Source organism: Mobula birostris, chromosome 1, assembly GCF_030028105.1.
Source record: "Mobula birostris isolate sMobBir1 chromosome 1, sMobBir1.hap1, whole genome shotgun sequence".
Classification (NCBI taxonomy): Eukaryota; Metazoa; Chordata; class Chondrichthyes; order Myliobatiformes; family Myliobatidae; genus Mobula; species Mobula birostris.
Genome location: NC_092370.1, coordinates 2,941,633 through 2,956,035, shown reverse-complemented (window position 1 = coordinate 2,956,035; position 14,403 = coordinate 2,941,633). Strand labels below are relative to the sequence as shown.

At 47.9% G+C, this 14,403-nt stretch overlaps 1 protein-coding gene across 1 annotated transcript in view; it reads left to right on the top strand.

The window, feature by feature from the left end:
- The window catches only part of sdc2 (syndecan 2), a 166,279-nt gene that overhangs the window by 121,379 nt on the left and 30,497 nt on the right, over window positions 1-14,403 (top strand). The window contains exon 3 of the mRNA XM_072273009.1: window positions 8,987-9,125. Coding sequence (XP_072129110.1) covers window positions 8,987-9,125 — 139 coding nt within the window. The remainder of the gene's footprint in view (window positions 1-8,986; window positions 9,126-14,403) is intronic.

Below are 14,403 nucleotides of genomic sequence, written 5' to 3'. Positions count from 1 at the left end.
GTACAGTGACGCTGTGTGTGACTGGGTACGGTGAAACTGTGTGACTGTGTACAGTGACGCTGTGTGTGACTGGGTACAGTGACGCTGTGTGTGACTGGTACAGTGAAACTGTGTGTGCCTGGGTACAGTGAGGCTGTGTGACTGGGTACAGTGACGCTGTGTGTGACTGGTACAGTGACGCTGTGTGTGACTGGGTACGGTGAAACTGTGTGACTGTGTACAGTGACGCTGTGTGTGACTGGGTACGGTGAGGCTGTGTGTGACTGGTGCAGTGAAACTGTGTGTGACTGGTACAGTGAAACTGTGTGTGACTGGGTACGGTGAGGCTGTGTGTGACTGTGTACGGTGACGCTGTGTGTGACTGGGTACAGTGACGCTGTGTGTGACTGGTACAGTGAAACTGTGTGTGACTGGTACAGTGAAACTGTGTGTGACTGGGTACGGTGAGGCTGTGTGTGACTGGGTACAGTGACGCTGTGTGTGACTGGTACAGTGAGGCTGTGTGTGACTAGGTACAGTGGCGCTGTGTGTGACTGTGTATAGTGAGGCTGTGTGTGACTGTGTACAGTGACGCTGTGTGTGACTGGGTACAGTGGCGCTGTGTGTGACTGGGTACGGTGATGCTGTGTGTGACTGGGTATAGTGACGCTGTGTGTGACTGGGTACGGTGACGCTGTGCGTGACTGGTACAGTGAAACTGTGTGTGACTGGGTACAGTGACGCTGTGTGTGACTGGTACAGTGAAACTGTGTGTGACTGGGTACAGTGAGGCTGTGTGACTGGGTACAGTGACGCTGTGTGTGACTGGTACGGTGACGCTGTGTGTGACTGTGTACAGTGAGGCTGTGTGTGACTGGGTACGGTGACGCTGTGTGTGACTGGGTACAGTGACGCTGTGTGTGACTGGTACAGTGACGCTGTGTGTGTCTGGGTACGGTGACGCTGTGTGTGACTGGGTACGGTGACGCTGTGTGTGACTGGGTACGGTGACGCTGTGCGTGACTGGTACAGTGAAACTGTGTGTGACTGGGTACGGTGACGCTGTGTGTGACTGGGTACGGTGACGCTGTGTGTGACTGGTACAGTGAGGCTGTGTGTCTGGGTACAGTGAGGCTGTGTGACTGGGTACAGTGACGCTGTGTGTGTCTGGGTACAGTGACGCTGTGTGTGACTGGGTACGGTGAAACTGTGTGTGACTGGGTACGGTGACGCTGTGTGTGACTGGTACAGTGAAACTGTGTGTGACTGGGTACAGTGAGGCTGTGTGACTGGGTACAGTAACGCTGTGTGTGACTGGGTACAGTGAGGCTGTGTGACTGGGTACAGTGACGCTGTGTGTGACTGGTACGGTGACGCTGTGTGTGACTGTACAGTGAGGCTGTGTGTGACTGGGTACGGTGACGCTGTGTGTGACTGGGTACAGTGACGCTGTGTGTGACTGGTACAGTGACGCTGTGTGTGTCTGGGTACGGTGACGCTGTGTGTGACTGGGTACGGTGACGCTGTGTGACTGGGTACGGTGACGCTGTGCGTGACTGGTACAGTGAAACTGTGTGTGACTGGGTACGGTGACGCTGTGTGTGACTGGGTACGGTGACGCTGTGTGTGACTGGGTACGGTGACGCTGTGTGTGACTGGTACAGTGAGGCTGTGTGTGACTGGGTACGGTGACGCTGTGTGTGACTGGGTACAGTGAGGCTGTGTGACTGGGTACAGTGAGGCTGTGTGTGACTGGTGCAGTGAAACTGTGTGACTGTGTACAGTGACGCTGTGTGTGACTGTGTACAGTGACGCTGTGTGTGACTGGTACGGTGACGCTGTGTGTGACTGTGTACAGTGACGCTGTGTGTGACTGGTACGGTGACGCTGTGTGTGACTGTGTACGGTGACGCTGTGTGTGACTGGTACAGTGAAACTGTGTGTGACTGGGTACAGTGAGGCTGTGTGTGACTGTGTACAGTGACGCTGTGTGTGACTGGGTACGGTGACGCTGTGTGTGACTGGGTACGGTGAAACTGTGTGACTGGGTACAGTGACGCTGTGTGTGACTGGTACAGTGAAACTGTGTGACTGGGTACAGTGACGCTGTGTGTGACTGGGTACAGTGACGCTGTGTGTGTCTGGGTACAGTGAAACTGTGTGACTGGGTACAGTGACGCTGTGTGTGACTGTGTACAGTGACGCTGTGTGTGTCTGGGTACAGTGAAACTGTGTGACTGGGTACAGTGACGCTGTGTGTGACTGGGTACGGTGACGCTGTGCGTGACTGGTACAGTGAAACTGTGACTGTGTACAGTGAAACTGTGCGTGACTGGGTACAGAGACGTTGCGTGTGACTGGGTACAGTGAGGCTGTGTGTGACTGGGTACAGTGATGCTGTGTGTGACTGGTACAGTGAAACTGTGTGACTGTGTACAGTGATGCTGTGTGTGACTGGGTACAGTGACACTGTTTCTGGGTACAGTGACGCTGTGTGTGACTGGGTACGGTGACGCTGTGTGTGACTGGTACAGTGAAACTGTGTGACTGTGTACAGTGACGCTGTGTGTGACTGGGTACGGTGACGCTGTGTGTGACTGTGTACAGTGACGCTGTGTGTGACTGTGTACAGTCAAACTGTGTGGCTGTGTACAGTGACGCTGTGTGTGGCTGTGTACAGTGACGCTGTGTGTGACTGGGTACGGTGAAACTGTGTGTGACTGGGTACAGTGGCGCTGTGTGTGTCTGGGTACGGTGACGCTGTGTGTGACTGGGTACAGTGAGGCTGTGTGTGACTGGGTACGGTGACGCTGTGTGCGACTGGTACAGTGAGGCTGTGTGTGACTGGTACAGTGAAACTGTGTGTGACTGGGTACAGTGGCGCTGTGTGTGTCTGGGTACAGTGAGGCTGTGTGTGACTGGGTACAGTGACGCTGTGTGTGACTGGGTACGGTGAGGCTGTGTGTGACTGGGTACGGTGACGCTGTGTGACTGGTACAGTGAGGCTGTGTGTGACTGGTACAGTGAAACTGTGTGGCTGTGTACAGTGATGCTGTGTGTGGCTGTGTACAGTGACGCTGTGTGTGACTGGTACAGTGACGCTGTGTGTGACTGGTACAGTGAGGCTGTGTGTGCCTGGGTACAGTGAGGCTGTGTGACTGGGTACAGTGACGCTGTGTGTGACTGGGTACGGTGACGCTGTGTGTGACTGGCTACAGTGACGCTGTGTGTGACTGGTACAGTGAAACTGTGTGACTGGGTACAGTGACGCTGTGTCTGACTGGGTACAGTGACGCTGTGTGAGACTGGGTACAGTGACGCTGTGTGTGACTGGGTACAGTGACACCGTGTGTGACTGGTACAGTGAAACTGTGTGACTGTGTACAGTGACGCTGTGTGTGACTGGGTACAGTGACGCTGTGACTGGGTACAGTGACGCTGTGTGTGACTGGTGCAGTGAAACTGTGTGTGACTGTGTACAGTGAGGCTGTGTGTGACTGGGTACGGTGACGCTGTGTGTGACTGGGTGCGGTGAGGCTGTGTGTGACTGGGACAATGAAACTGTGTGACTGGTACAGTGAAACTGCGTGACTGGGTACAGAGACGCTGTGTGTGACTGTGTACAGTGACGCTGTGTGTGACTGGTACAGTGAAACTGTGTGTGACTGGGTACGGTGACGCTGTGTGTGACTGTGTACAGTGACGCTGTGTGTGACTGTGTACAGTGACGCTGTGTGTGACTGGTACAGTGAAACTGTGTGACTGTGTACAGTGACGCCGTGTGTGACTGTGTACAGTGACACTGTGTGTGACTGGTACAGTGAAACTGTGTGTGACTGGGTACGGTGACGCTGTATGTGACTGGTACAGTGAAACTGTGTGACTGGGTACAGTGACGCTGTGTGTGACTGTGTACAGTGAGGCTGTGTGTGACTGTGTACAGTGAGGCTGTGTGTGACTGGGTACAGTGACGCTGTGTGTGACTGTGTACAGTGAGGCTGTGTGTGACTGGGTACGGTGACGCTGTGTGTGACTGGGTACGGTGAAACTGTGTGTGACTGGGTACGGTGAAACTGTGTGTGACTGGGTACGGTGACGCTGTGTGTGACTGGTACAGTGACGCTGTGTGTGCCTGGGTACGGTGACGCTGTGTGTGACTGGGTACAGAGACGCTGTGTGTGCCTGGGTACGGTGACGCTGTGTGTGCCTGGGTACAGTGACGCTGTGTGTGACTGGTACAGTGACGCTGTGTGTGCCTGGGTATGGTGACGCTGTGTGTGCCTGGGTACGGTGACGCTGTGTGTGCCTGGGTACGGTGACGCTGTGTGTGACTGGGTACGGTGACGCTGTGTGTGACTGTGTACAGTGAGGCTGTGTGACTGGGTACGGTGACGCTGTGTGCGACCGGTACAGTGAAACTGTGTGACTGGGTACAGTGACGCTGTGTCTGACTGGGTACGGTGACGCTGTGTGTGACTGTGTACAGTGAGGCTGTGTGTGACTGGGTACGGTGACGCTGTGTGCGACTGGTACAGTGAAACTGTGTGTGACTGTGTACAGTGACGCTGTGTGTGTCTGGGTACAGTGAGGCTGTGTGTGACTGGGTACGGTGAGGCTGTGTGTGACTGGGTACGGTGACGCTGTGTGACTGTGTACAGTGAGGCTGTGTGTGACTGGTACAGTGAAACTGTGTGGCTGTGTACAGTGACGCTGTGTGTGGCTGTGTACAGTGACGCTGTGTGTGACTGGCTACAGTGACGCTGTGTGTGACTGGTACAGTGAAACTGTGTGACTGGGTACAGTGACGCTGTGTCTGACTGGGTACAGTGACGCTGTGTGTGACTGGGTACAGTGACACCGTGTGTGACTGGTACAGTGAAACTGTGTGACTGGGTACAGTGACGCTGTGTCTGACTGGGTACAGTGACGCTGTGTGTGACTGGGTACAGTGACGCTGTGTGTGACTGTGTACAGTGACACCGTGTGTGACTGGTACAGTGAAACTGTGTGACTGTGTACAGTGACGCTGTGTGTGACTGGGTACAGTGACGCTGTGTGTGACTGGGTACAGTGACGCTGTGTCTGACTGGGTACAGTGACGCTGTGTGTGACTGGTGCAGTGAAACTGTGTGTGACTGGGTACAGTGAGGCTGTGTGTGACTGGGTACGGTGACGCTGTGTGTGACTGGTACAGTGAAACTGTGTGTGACTGGGTACGGTGACGCTGTGTGTGACTGTGTACAGTGACGCTGTGTGTGACTGTGTACAGTGACGCTGTGTGTGACTGTGTACAGTGACGCTGTGTGTGACTGTGTACAGTGACGCTGTGTGTGACTGTGTACAGTGACGCTGTGTGTGACTGGTACAGTGAAACTGTGTGACTGTGTACAGTGACGCCGTGTGTGACTGTGTACAGTGACACTGTGTGTGACTGGTACAGTGAAACTGTGTGTGACTGGGTACGGTGACGCTGTGTGTGACTGGTACAGTGAAACTGTGTGACTGGGTACAGTGACGCTGTGTGTGACTGTGTACAGTGAGGCTGTGTGTGACTGGTACAGTGACGCTGTGTGTGACTGGGTACAGTGACGCTGTGTGTGACTGTGTACAGTGAGGCTGTGTGTGACTGTGTACAGTGACGCTGTGTGTGACTGTGTACAGTGACGCTGTGTCTGACTGGGTACAGTGACGCTGTGTGTGACTGGTACAGTGACGCTGTGTGTGTCCCACCAGAGGCTGAATGTGCTTTTTCGGCTGTTTGTAGTGTTGAAAAATTCTGTGCTTCAATTTGCTGGCCATCTGGAAACAGTGTGGGAGGATGGCAAAGTTTTGGAATGAACCCCAAGTGGTTTAAAGCGGAGTGTGGGAGAGGGACTGATTCTTACTGTGGTTACAACGTTGCTCTGTACACCATTACTCACATCTATCCTGCAGAATCTGCTGAAACCTCACACATCTACAAGTAACTGCAGTAAATAAGTTTCACCAAATTATGGCTTTGATTGGCTGGTATCAAGGTACATTTAAAGCTGAATCCAAGTCAGGTTTAACATCACAAGTGAAATTTACTGTTTTGCAATAGCAGTACATCACAATACAGAATAATAAAAACTATAAAGTACTTGTGTATATAATAGTCAATAAACAGTGCAGGGCCAAGAATAGTGTACAGGAGTTGATCATGCATCAAAAACCGGAAAGCAGAGTGGAAGAAAGTGTTCCGGATTGCTGCGTGTGTGCTTTCCGTCTCCTGTAACTCCTCCCCGATGGTGGTAATGAGAAGGGGGAATGCCCTGGGTGATGGGGGGTAACGTCTTTTTGTGGCTTTGCCTTTTGGAGCTGTCCTGAATGCTAGGGAGCCCAGTGTCCACGATGGAGCTGGCTGAGTTTACAACGTCCATCAGCTTTTTCCGATCCTGTGCAGTGGCTCCTCCATAACGGACAGTGCTTTGCCTTTTTTAAATAGTTTTACGGTTTGCCATAGGCTGCCTTACTGAAAGTCTGTACTGTGTGACTTCAGTTGAACCACAGTTCCGATGTGAATAGATAACTGCCACCTACCACACATTCAGCACGTAGAGCAGGTGGGCAGACTTCTACCCACAAGCACAGGACTGTCTGCAGATGCTGGAAATCCAGAGCAACACACGCAAAATGCTGGAGGAACTCAGCAGGCCGGGCAGCCTCTATGTTTTGGGTTGAGACCCTTCATCAGGACTGGAAAGGAAGGGGGGAAGAAACCAGATTAAGGTTGGGGGGGCGGGGACGGATGACAAGCTGGCAGGTGATCGGTGAGACCAGGTGAGCGGGAGGGTAGGTGGGTGCGGAGGGGGGAATGAAGTGGAAAGCTGGAAGGTGAGAGGTGGAAAAGGTGAAGGGCTGAGGAACATGGAATCTGATAGGAGATGAGTGGACCATGAGAGGAAAGGAAGGAGGAAGGAACTAGGGGTGGGGGTGAGGAGAAGAGAAGAGGAAAGAGGGGCAGGAATGGGGAACTAAAGAAGAGGGAAGGGGAGGGAAAATTACTGGGGGTTAGAGAAATAATGGAACCATGGACTCTGGTTTTCATAAATTCTATAACTACTGTTCTCTCCTAACAGAGTCTTTCTGCCGAGTCTTGAAGATGTGAGTTCTCGGGAGTGATTGAATGGGTTAGGTCTTCATTTCCTAGAATGTAGAAGATTGAAGAGATATTCGATAGGGCAGGGGTCCCCAATGTTTTTTGCACTGTGGACCGGTTTAATATTGACGATATTCTTGTGGACCGGCCGACGGGGGCGGGGGGGGGGGTGTTCAAGTTCAACAGGGCGTGACAGGGAATGAGGAAAGGTGCAGCTGACTCACATCGTTTCCTCACGGCCCAGTAGCACATGCTTTGCGGCCTGGTGGTTGGGGACCGCTGCGATAGAGGAATACAAAATAATGAGGGGTATAGGCAGAGTAAATGCAAGCAGGCTTTTTCCACTGAGGAGGGTGAGACTTGAACTAGAGGTCATGGGTTAAAGGTGAAAGGTGAAATGTTTAAAGGTAACATATGGGGGATCTTCCTCACTCGGTGGGTGGTGAGAGCTGCCAGCACAAGTGATGGATGCAGGGTCGATTGTGGATGACAGGGGTATGGAGGGCTGTGTACGGTGCAGGCCGATGGGATTAGCCAGAAGAGCAGTTTGGCATGGAATAGATGGGCTAGAAGGCCTGATTCTGTCTGTTGTGTTCTAGGACTCTCTGCTGCCAATACCATCAATCATCTCCGGTACTCTCAGAGATTGAGTGGGACCAGGATCGGTCAAGATGGAATGGTGGAACAGACCCAATGGGCTGAATGGCCTCATTCTGCTCCTATGTCTTATGGTTTTATGTTGGTGCTGATGTTTATTTCCAGGGTTGTGTTATCCAGCACTTTTAAACAGGGTGTTTCATGGGAGTTTGAGGTAATACTCCAATAACAAAACAAATTTCTACGTGTTGTTAACTGGGGCACATTCTACTGTGGTGACCTCAAATCACTGTGAGTGCACCAATGTTACTTTCAAAGAGAAAGGACTTTTATCAACTGTTTCAGTGGCTTTGAAAATGTCTTTTTAAAAGCTAAGAATAGGGCATGCCCTCTTCTCATTGCTACTGGCAAGGAGGAGATACAGAAGCCTGAAGCCACCCGCTCAATGTTTCTTCCCCTCTGCCATCCGATTTCTGAATGGAAACTGAGCCCATGACCACCACCTCAAAACTTTCTGGCACTCTTCTTGCACTACTTAGTGAGTTTTTTTTTTCTTTATTTCTTTATTAAACTTCTTATTGATTTAAAAAGAGCATATATACAAACAAGAGGAGAATTATCTCAAATATATATATAAATAACAATACAAACAGGAAGTGAAATTGACGTTATCAAAATCATACATAATATTAAGCTAATATGTAGTATATAACAAAAAAGAAGACAGCTAATTCTCCTCTTGTCAATTCATGGAGAGAGAGAAAAAACTTTAAATTTTTAAATTATGAAGGAATAAAAAACCCACTACACTATACGAGAAAAGGAAAAGAAAAGGGACTGAGCATACCATTCTGAGGATACGGCCAAAAAAAAAGGAAAGACTTTCTGATCAAATCTAAAACTTCGAAAAAAAGTTGTTAAAGTTATTTTTTTCTTGTATATCTACTTACTGTAACGTATAGTTTTTTATTATCTATTACAATGTATTGCTACCCCAAAACAGCAAATTTCACGAGAAATGCCAGTGATATCAAACTTGAGTCTGATTTGGATTCTGGAAAAAAGGCCACTATCGATAAAACTCTGCAAACCCTTCTCCGTTTGCCTCTCTACTGCAAGTAAGCCCCTGCATGAGTCGTTCATTGTCCACTGTGGTTTTGGGTGCTTTTCAACTGGACAGCATCAGACTTTCTTGCTGTACAGCTGCAAAATACAAATGTTATTTTGTATAAAAGAAAATTTAAAGTGTTTGAGTTCATTTCATCCAATTTCCTTTTTCTTTTTTTGCAGACACAGTCAGTCTCGGCAACTAAAATGCCGTGGCCCGAGGAATTCTACCTGGAGCAGAGGTGGGGTAATGCTGAGCCGGGGGAGTCTGGGAACTGGCCAGTTGATGACGATGACTATGATCACTCTGGATCAGGTTCTGGTAAGCTGCCAGCAGCACCTCTCCACACTTCATACAGTTTCATTTGCTACCAACGGGGGTGTTGTGGATAGTGTGTGGAGATGATGATGATGGCGTGTTGGCCGTCCTCAACCGTGGGATTGAGTTCAAGAGCCGTGAGGTAATGTTACAGCTGTATAGGACCCTGGTCAGACCCCACTTGGAATACTGTGTTCAGTTCTGGTCACCTCACTACAGGAAGGATGTGGACACTATAGAGAAGATTTACAAGGATGTTGCCTGGATTGGAGGGTGTACCTTATGAGAATAGGTTGGGTGAACTTGGCCTTTTCTCCTTGGAGCGATGGAGGATGAGAGGTGACCTGATAGAGGTGTATAAGATGATGAGAGGCACTGATCGTGTGGATAGTCAGAGGTTTTTTTCCCAGGGATGAAATAGCTAACACGAGGGGGCATAGTTTTAAGGTGCTTGGAAGTAGGTACCGAGGGAATGTTTTTGACACAGAGAGTGGTGAGTGTGTGGAATGCACTGCCGGCGATAGTGGTAGAAGCAGATACAATAGGGTCTTTTAAGAGACTCTTAGATAGGTACATGGAACTTAGGAAATTAGAGGGCTATGCGCTAGGGTTCTAGAGATCTGAGGGGAAGGGTAGTCCAGTTTTGGGGTTTCTGGTGGGAGGTGCGGAGCGGGGAGCAGGGGAGGATGCTGCAGAATGCTGTTGGTAGGAGAGTCCCTGTTGCACGAAGTGCTTTGTGCAGGTGAATATCTCCGAGGTGGAAGGGTCAAAACTCCTGAGAGAGCCAGTTTGTCTGAGATGGATTTCGAGTGAAGTTCCAAATACGCCGTGTGTTTTCACACGGACCGTGGTCCAGCGTGAGAGTAAAGATGACTCCAACATCATGTGCACATTGGACTGGCGTAACGTAATGGGCCCTTCTCTTGTTTTTCTTTTCTCTTCCTATTAACTGTTCAATAAAGTGAAATTTGTAAATATACTTACTTTATAACTTTATGTATGATTTTTTGCCGAGGCAGAATTTACACAGCGTTTGCTCAAATCAAGGTTTCTTTAATCGGCACATCACAACGTTCCTGTTTGTTGAAGTGTAAATCATACACACCCTTGCGTACATTGTGTGTGAAGGGTGCCCTGCTCACTGCTGTGTCACGAAGCTGTTAGTGGAGCCCAGAGAGAGGGGGACTGAAATATATATTTAAAAATTCAATTATGTAATTAGTGCAAAAAGAGAGGAAAATAATAGACATTGGTCCATTCAAGGATCAGGTAGCAGAGGGGAGAAACTGTTCCTAAATGTTATTATCACCATCTGATATAGAGGGGCTGGAAAAAGCTGCAGAGAGTTACAACCTCGGCCAGCTCCATCATGGGCACCTCCGCAGCATCCAGGACACCGTCAAGAGGCGATGACTCAGGAAGGTGGCATCCATTATTAAAGATACCATCACCCAGGACGTGCCCTCTTCTCATTGTAACTGTCAATGAGGGAGGGAGTACAGCTTCAAAAGGCGATGCCTCATGAGGGTGGTATCCATCATTAAGGACCCAGGACATGCCGTCTTCTCATTGTTAACATCAGGGAGGAGGTGCAGGGACCAGAAAACACAGTCAACGTTTCAGGAACAGCTTCTTCCCCTCCGCCATCAGATTTCTGAATGGACAATAAACCCATGGACACTACCTCACTATTTTCTTCTCTTTTTGCACTTCCTATTTATTTTTAATGTATTTGTTATTATAATGTATACGTTATTAATGTGTACTGCTGCCACAAAACAACAACTTTTACAACATACGGTACTCCAGTGACGTTAAACCGGATTGTGATCAATAAACCAGAGCTCATCTCCTGGTCTGATGGTAACTGAAGCATCTGTCTGGATTTATGAAGTTGCACTTTATGATGGAGTTTTGTTGGTGTGATAAGACAGTATGATGCACGGTAACAGACAGCATGTTTAAATTGCTGGGCTTGTTCTGAACCTGTCCAATTTAGCATGGTGGTAACGTCACACATACACTAAGTTGTGTCCTCGGAATGCAGACATATCTTACCATGGACTGTGGCAGTGATATCAGTGCTGGCACAGATTGGTAGCTCTGCCCCTGGACTATTGACAAAGTGAAGAAAGTTCTCCCCTCCTGTGGACTCTTTCCGGATCAGTTTAGTACCTGATCTCTTTGTGACTCTTGCAGGCTTAGTCAGTATTGGTGGATGCTGTTGGAATCTGATGTTTTTGATCCAAAGTTCTTTCAGAATTCAGGAGAGAGACACAAATCTTGTTGCTGGACAGTCATTTTATTCAGTGCTAATAGAACAAAAGAGAATTAGAAACATTGATCTGCGAAAGGACAAAGAACAGGGGAAAGGACTAAAGATGGTGGACCAAGGTGGTCTGTCCTTCTTATATCCCATAGATAAAAACGTTGTATTCAAATTTGTAGATAAGAGTTAACCAATCAAGCAGCCTCTATTCTAATTAAGTGATACCAGAGAACTTTCCCAGAGTCATACAGAATTGTAACCACTGAACAATTACGTTTACATACTGTGACCCACTAGGAAACATACTGAACAGTTACATGTATATAGGTAGTTGTATAAAATGCGGTGCATTCTACTGAAATCAAGCATTACAGTGTTACTTACACCCAGCTTTCAAGATAGCTTTCCATTTCCTACACAAAAGCTAGCAAGTTGACAGATCAGCCAACTGTTAGGGGTGCTGGTGGGAACAGGATTAGAACATAGAAACCCAGAACATGGAACATTCAACACAGAACGCTGTAGGCTCTTCGACCCAGGATGTTGTGCCGACCTTTTAACCTACTCAAAGATCAACCTAACCCTTCCCTCCCACATAACCCTCCATTTCTCCATCATCCATGTACCTATCTGAGAGTTTTTTAAACGTCCCGAACTTATCTGCCTGTGTATGACTTTTTAAAAATCATGATGTGCTTGAGGAAACAGATGAGAAAGTGAGCAGATTAGAAATCAGACAAGTACAGAAACGGATTGTCCGGTATCTTTGCACTTAACTCCCCCCCACCTACCAAAATGCATTCATTGTAAAAAATAACGAGGAAGATTAAATATTAGATTACAAACAAGAGAAAATCTGCAGGTGCTGGAAATCGAAGCAACGCATACAATGCTGGAGGAACTCAGCAGGCCAGGCAGCATCTATGGAAAAGAGGCCAGTCTCGGCCTGAAACGTCGACAGTACTCTTTTCCATAGATGCTGCCTGGTCTGCTGCTAAAGATTAGATTTATTTGTCACAGTGAAATGCGTCACTTGTGCAAACAACGACACAATCAGAGGATGAACTGGGGGCAGCCATACTTTCAGTGCCAACGTAGCATGTCCACAACAGACTAACTTCTCAAATTAATATAATTTTCTTGTTAAACCACCTTGCTCTACATGTTTGAGATCTGGTTTAGCAAACGTAAAATTCACATCACACTAGGTAGACTGAAGATAAGTAACGTGAAGCAATTGCTGTGCATAACTACCCTTACATCAGATAAGATTCTGTCTCCAGACTTCACTGAGATTAAATGATACTGCACATCCGACCACACTGTGCCGTAAAACCACCACCTCCATCTGCTGAGCTGAAGATATTACTCAGGGTAATTGGCGGCTGGGTAAGCTGTTAAAAAGGACATGCAGGTTGTCTTGCTTCATTTTAACAAAAAGGAACTACCTGTATCTTTATTTGAACATGCTGTGCAAGAGTGGGCGATTCAGTTATATAAAGAGTAAAAGGGAGATGAGAGTTGATATTGGACCATTGAAAAGTGATGCTGGTGAGGTACCAATGGGGCACAAAGAAATGGCAGATGATCTTAATGAGTACTTTGCATCAATCTTCACTGTGGAAGACACTAACAGTGTGCCAGACGTCTGTGAGTGTCAGGGAGCAGGAGTGAGTGCCATTGCTATTACAAAGGGAAAAATACGAGGCAAACTCAAAGGTCTTAAGGTGGATAAGTCACCTGAGCCAGATGGACTACATCCCAGAGTCCTGAGAGAGGTTGTTGAAGAGATAGCGGATGCATTGGTCATGATCTTTCAAGAATCACTTCATTCTGGCATGGTCCTGGAGGGCTGGAAGATTGCAAATGTCACTCCACTCTTTAAGAAGGGAAGAAGTCAAAGGAAAGGAAATTATAGGCCAGTTAGCCTAAACTCAGTGGCTGGGAAAGTGTTGGAGTCTGTTATTAAGGATGAGTTTTCAAAGTACTTGGAGACTAATGATAAAATAAGTCAAAGTCAGCATGGTTTCTATAAAGGGAAATCTTGCCTGACAAATCTGTTAGAGTTCTTTGAGGAAGTAACAAGCAGGTGGACAAAGGAGAGACAGTGGATGTCATTTACTTGGATTTTCAGAAGGCTTTTGATAAGGTGCCGCACATGAGGCTGCTTAGCAAGATAAAATCCTATGGTGTTCCAGGAAAGGCACAGGCATGGATAGAGAAATAGCTGACAGGCAGGAGGCAGTGAATGGGAATGAAAGTAGCCTTTTCTGGTTGGCAGCCAGTGATTAGTGGTGTTCCTCAGGGGTCAGTATTGGAACCACTACTTGTTTGTCAACGATTTGGACAATGGAATTGATGGCTTTGTGGCAAAGTTTGCGAATGATACAAAGATAGGTGGAGGGGTAGGTAGTGCTGAGGAAGCAATGTGATTGCAGCAGGACTTAGTCAGATTGGAAGAATGGGCAAAAAAATGGCAGATGGAATTCAGTATTGGGAAATGTATGATAATGGATTTTAGTAAAAGGAGCAATAGTACAGATTATTATCTAAATGGGAAGAAGGTTCAAACATCAGAGGTGCAGAGGGACTTAGGAATCCTCATCCAAGACTCCCAGAAGGTTAATTTACAGGTTGAGTCAGTGGTAAAGAAGACAAATGCAATGTTGGCATTAATTTCAAGGGGAATAGAATATAAAAGCAAAGAGATAACGCTGAGGCTTTATAAGACACTAGTCAGGCAGCACATGGAGTATTGTCAACAGTTTTGTGTGCATTATCTCAGAAAGGATGTGTTGTCATTAGAGAGAGTGCAGAGGAGGTTCACAAGGATGATTCCAGGAATGAAGGGGTTAACACATCAGGTAGTTTGGTAGCTTTGGGCCTGTACTCACTGGAATTTAGAAGAGTGCGGGTGGGGGGGTGGATCTCAATGAAACCTGCTGAATGTTGAAAGGTAGACATGGAGAAGATGTTTCCTCGTGGGGAGGTTGGGATCAGCCATCATAGAAT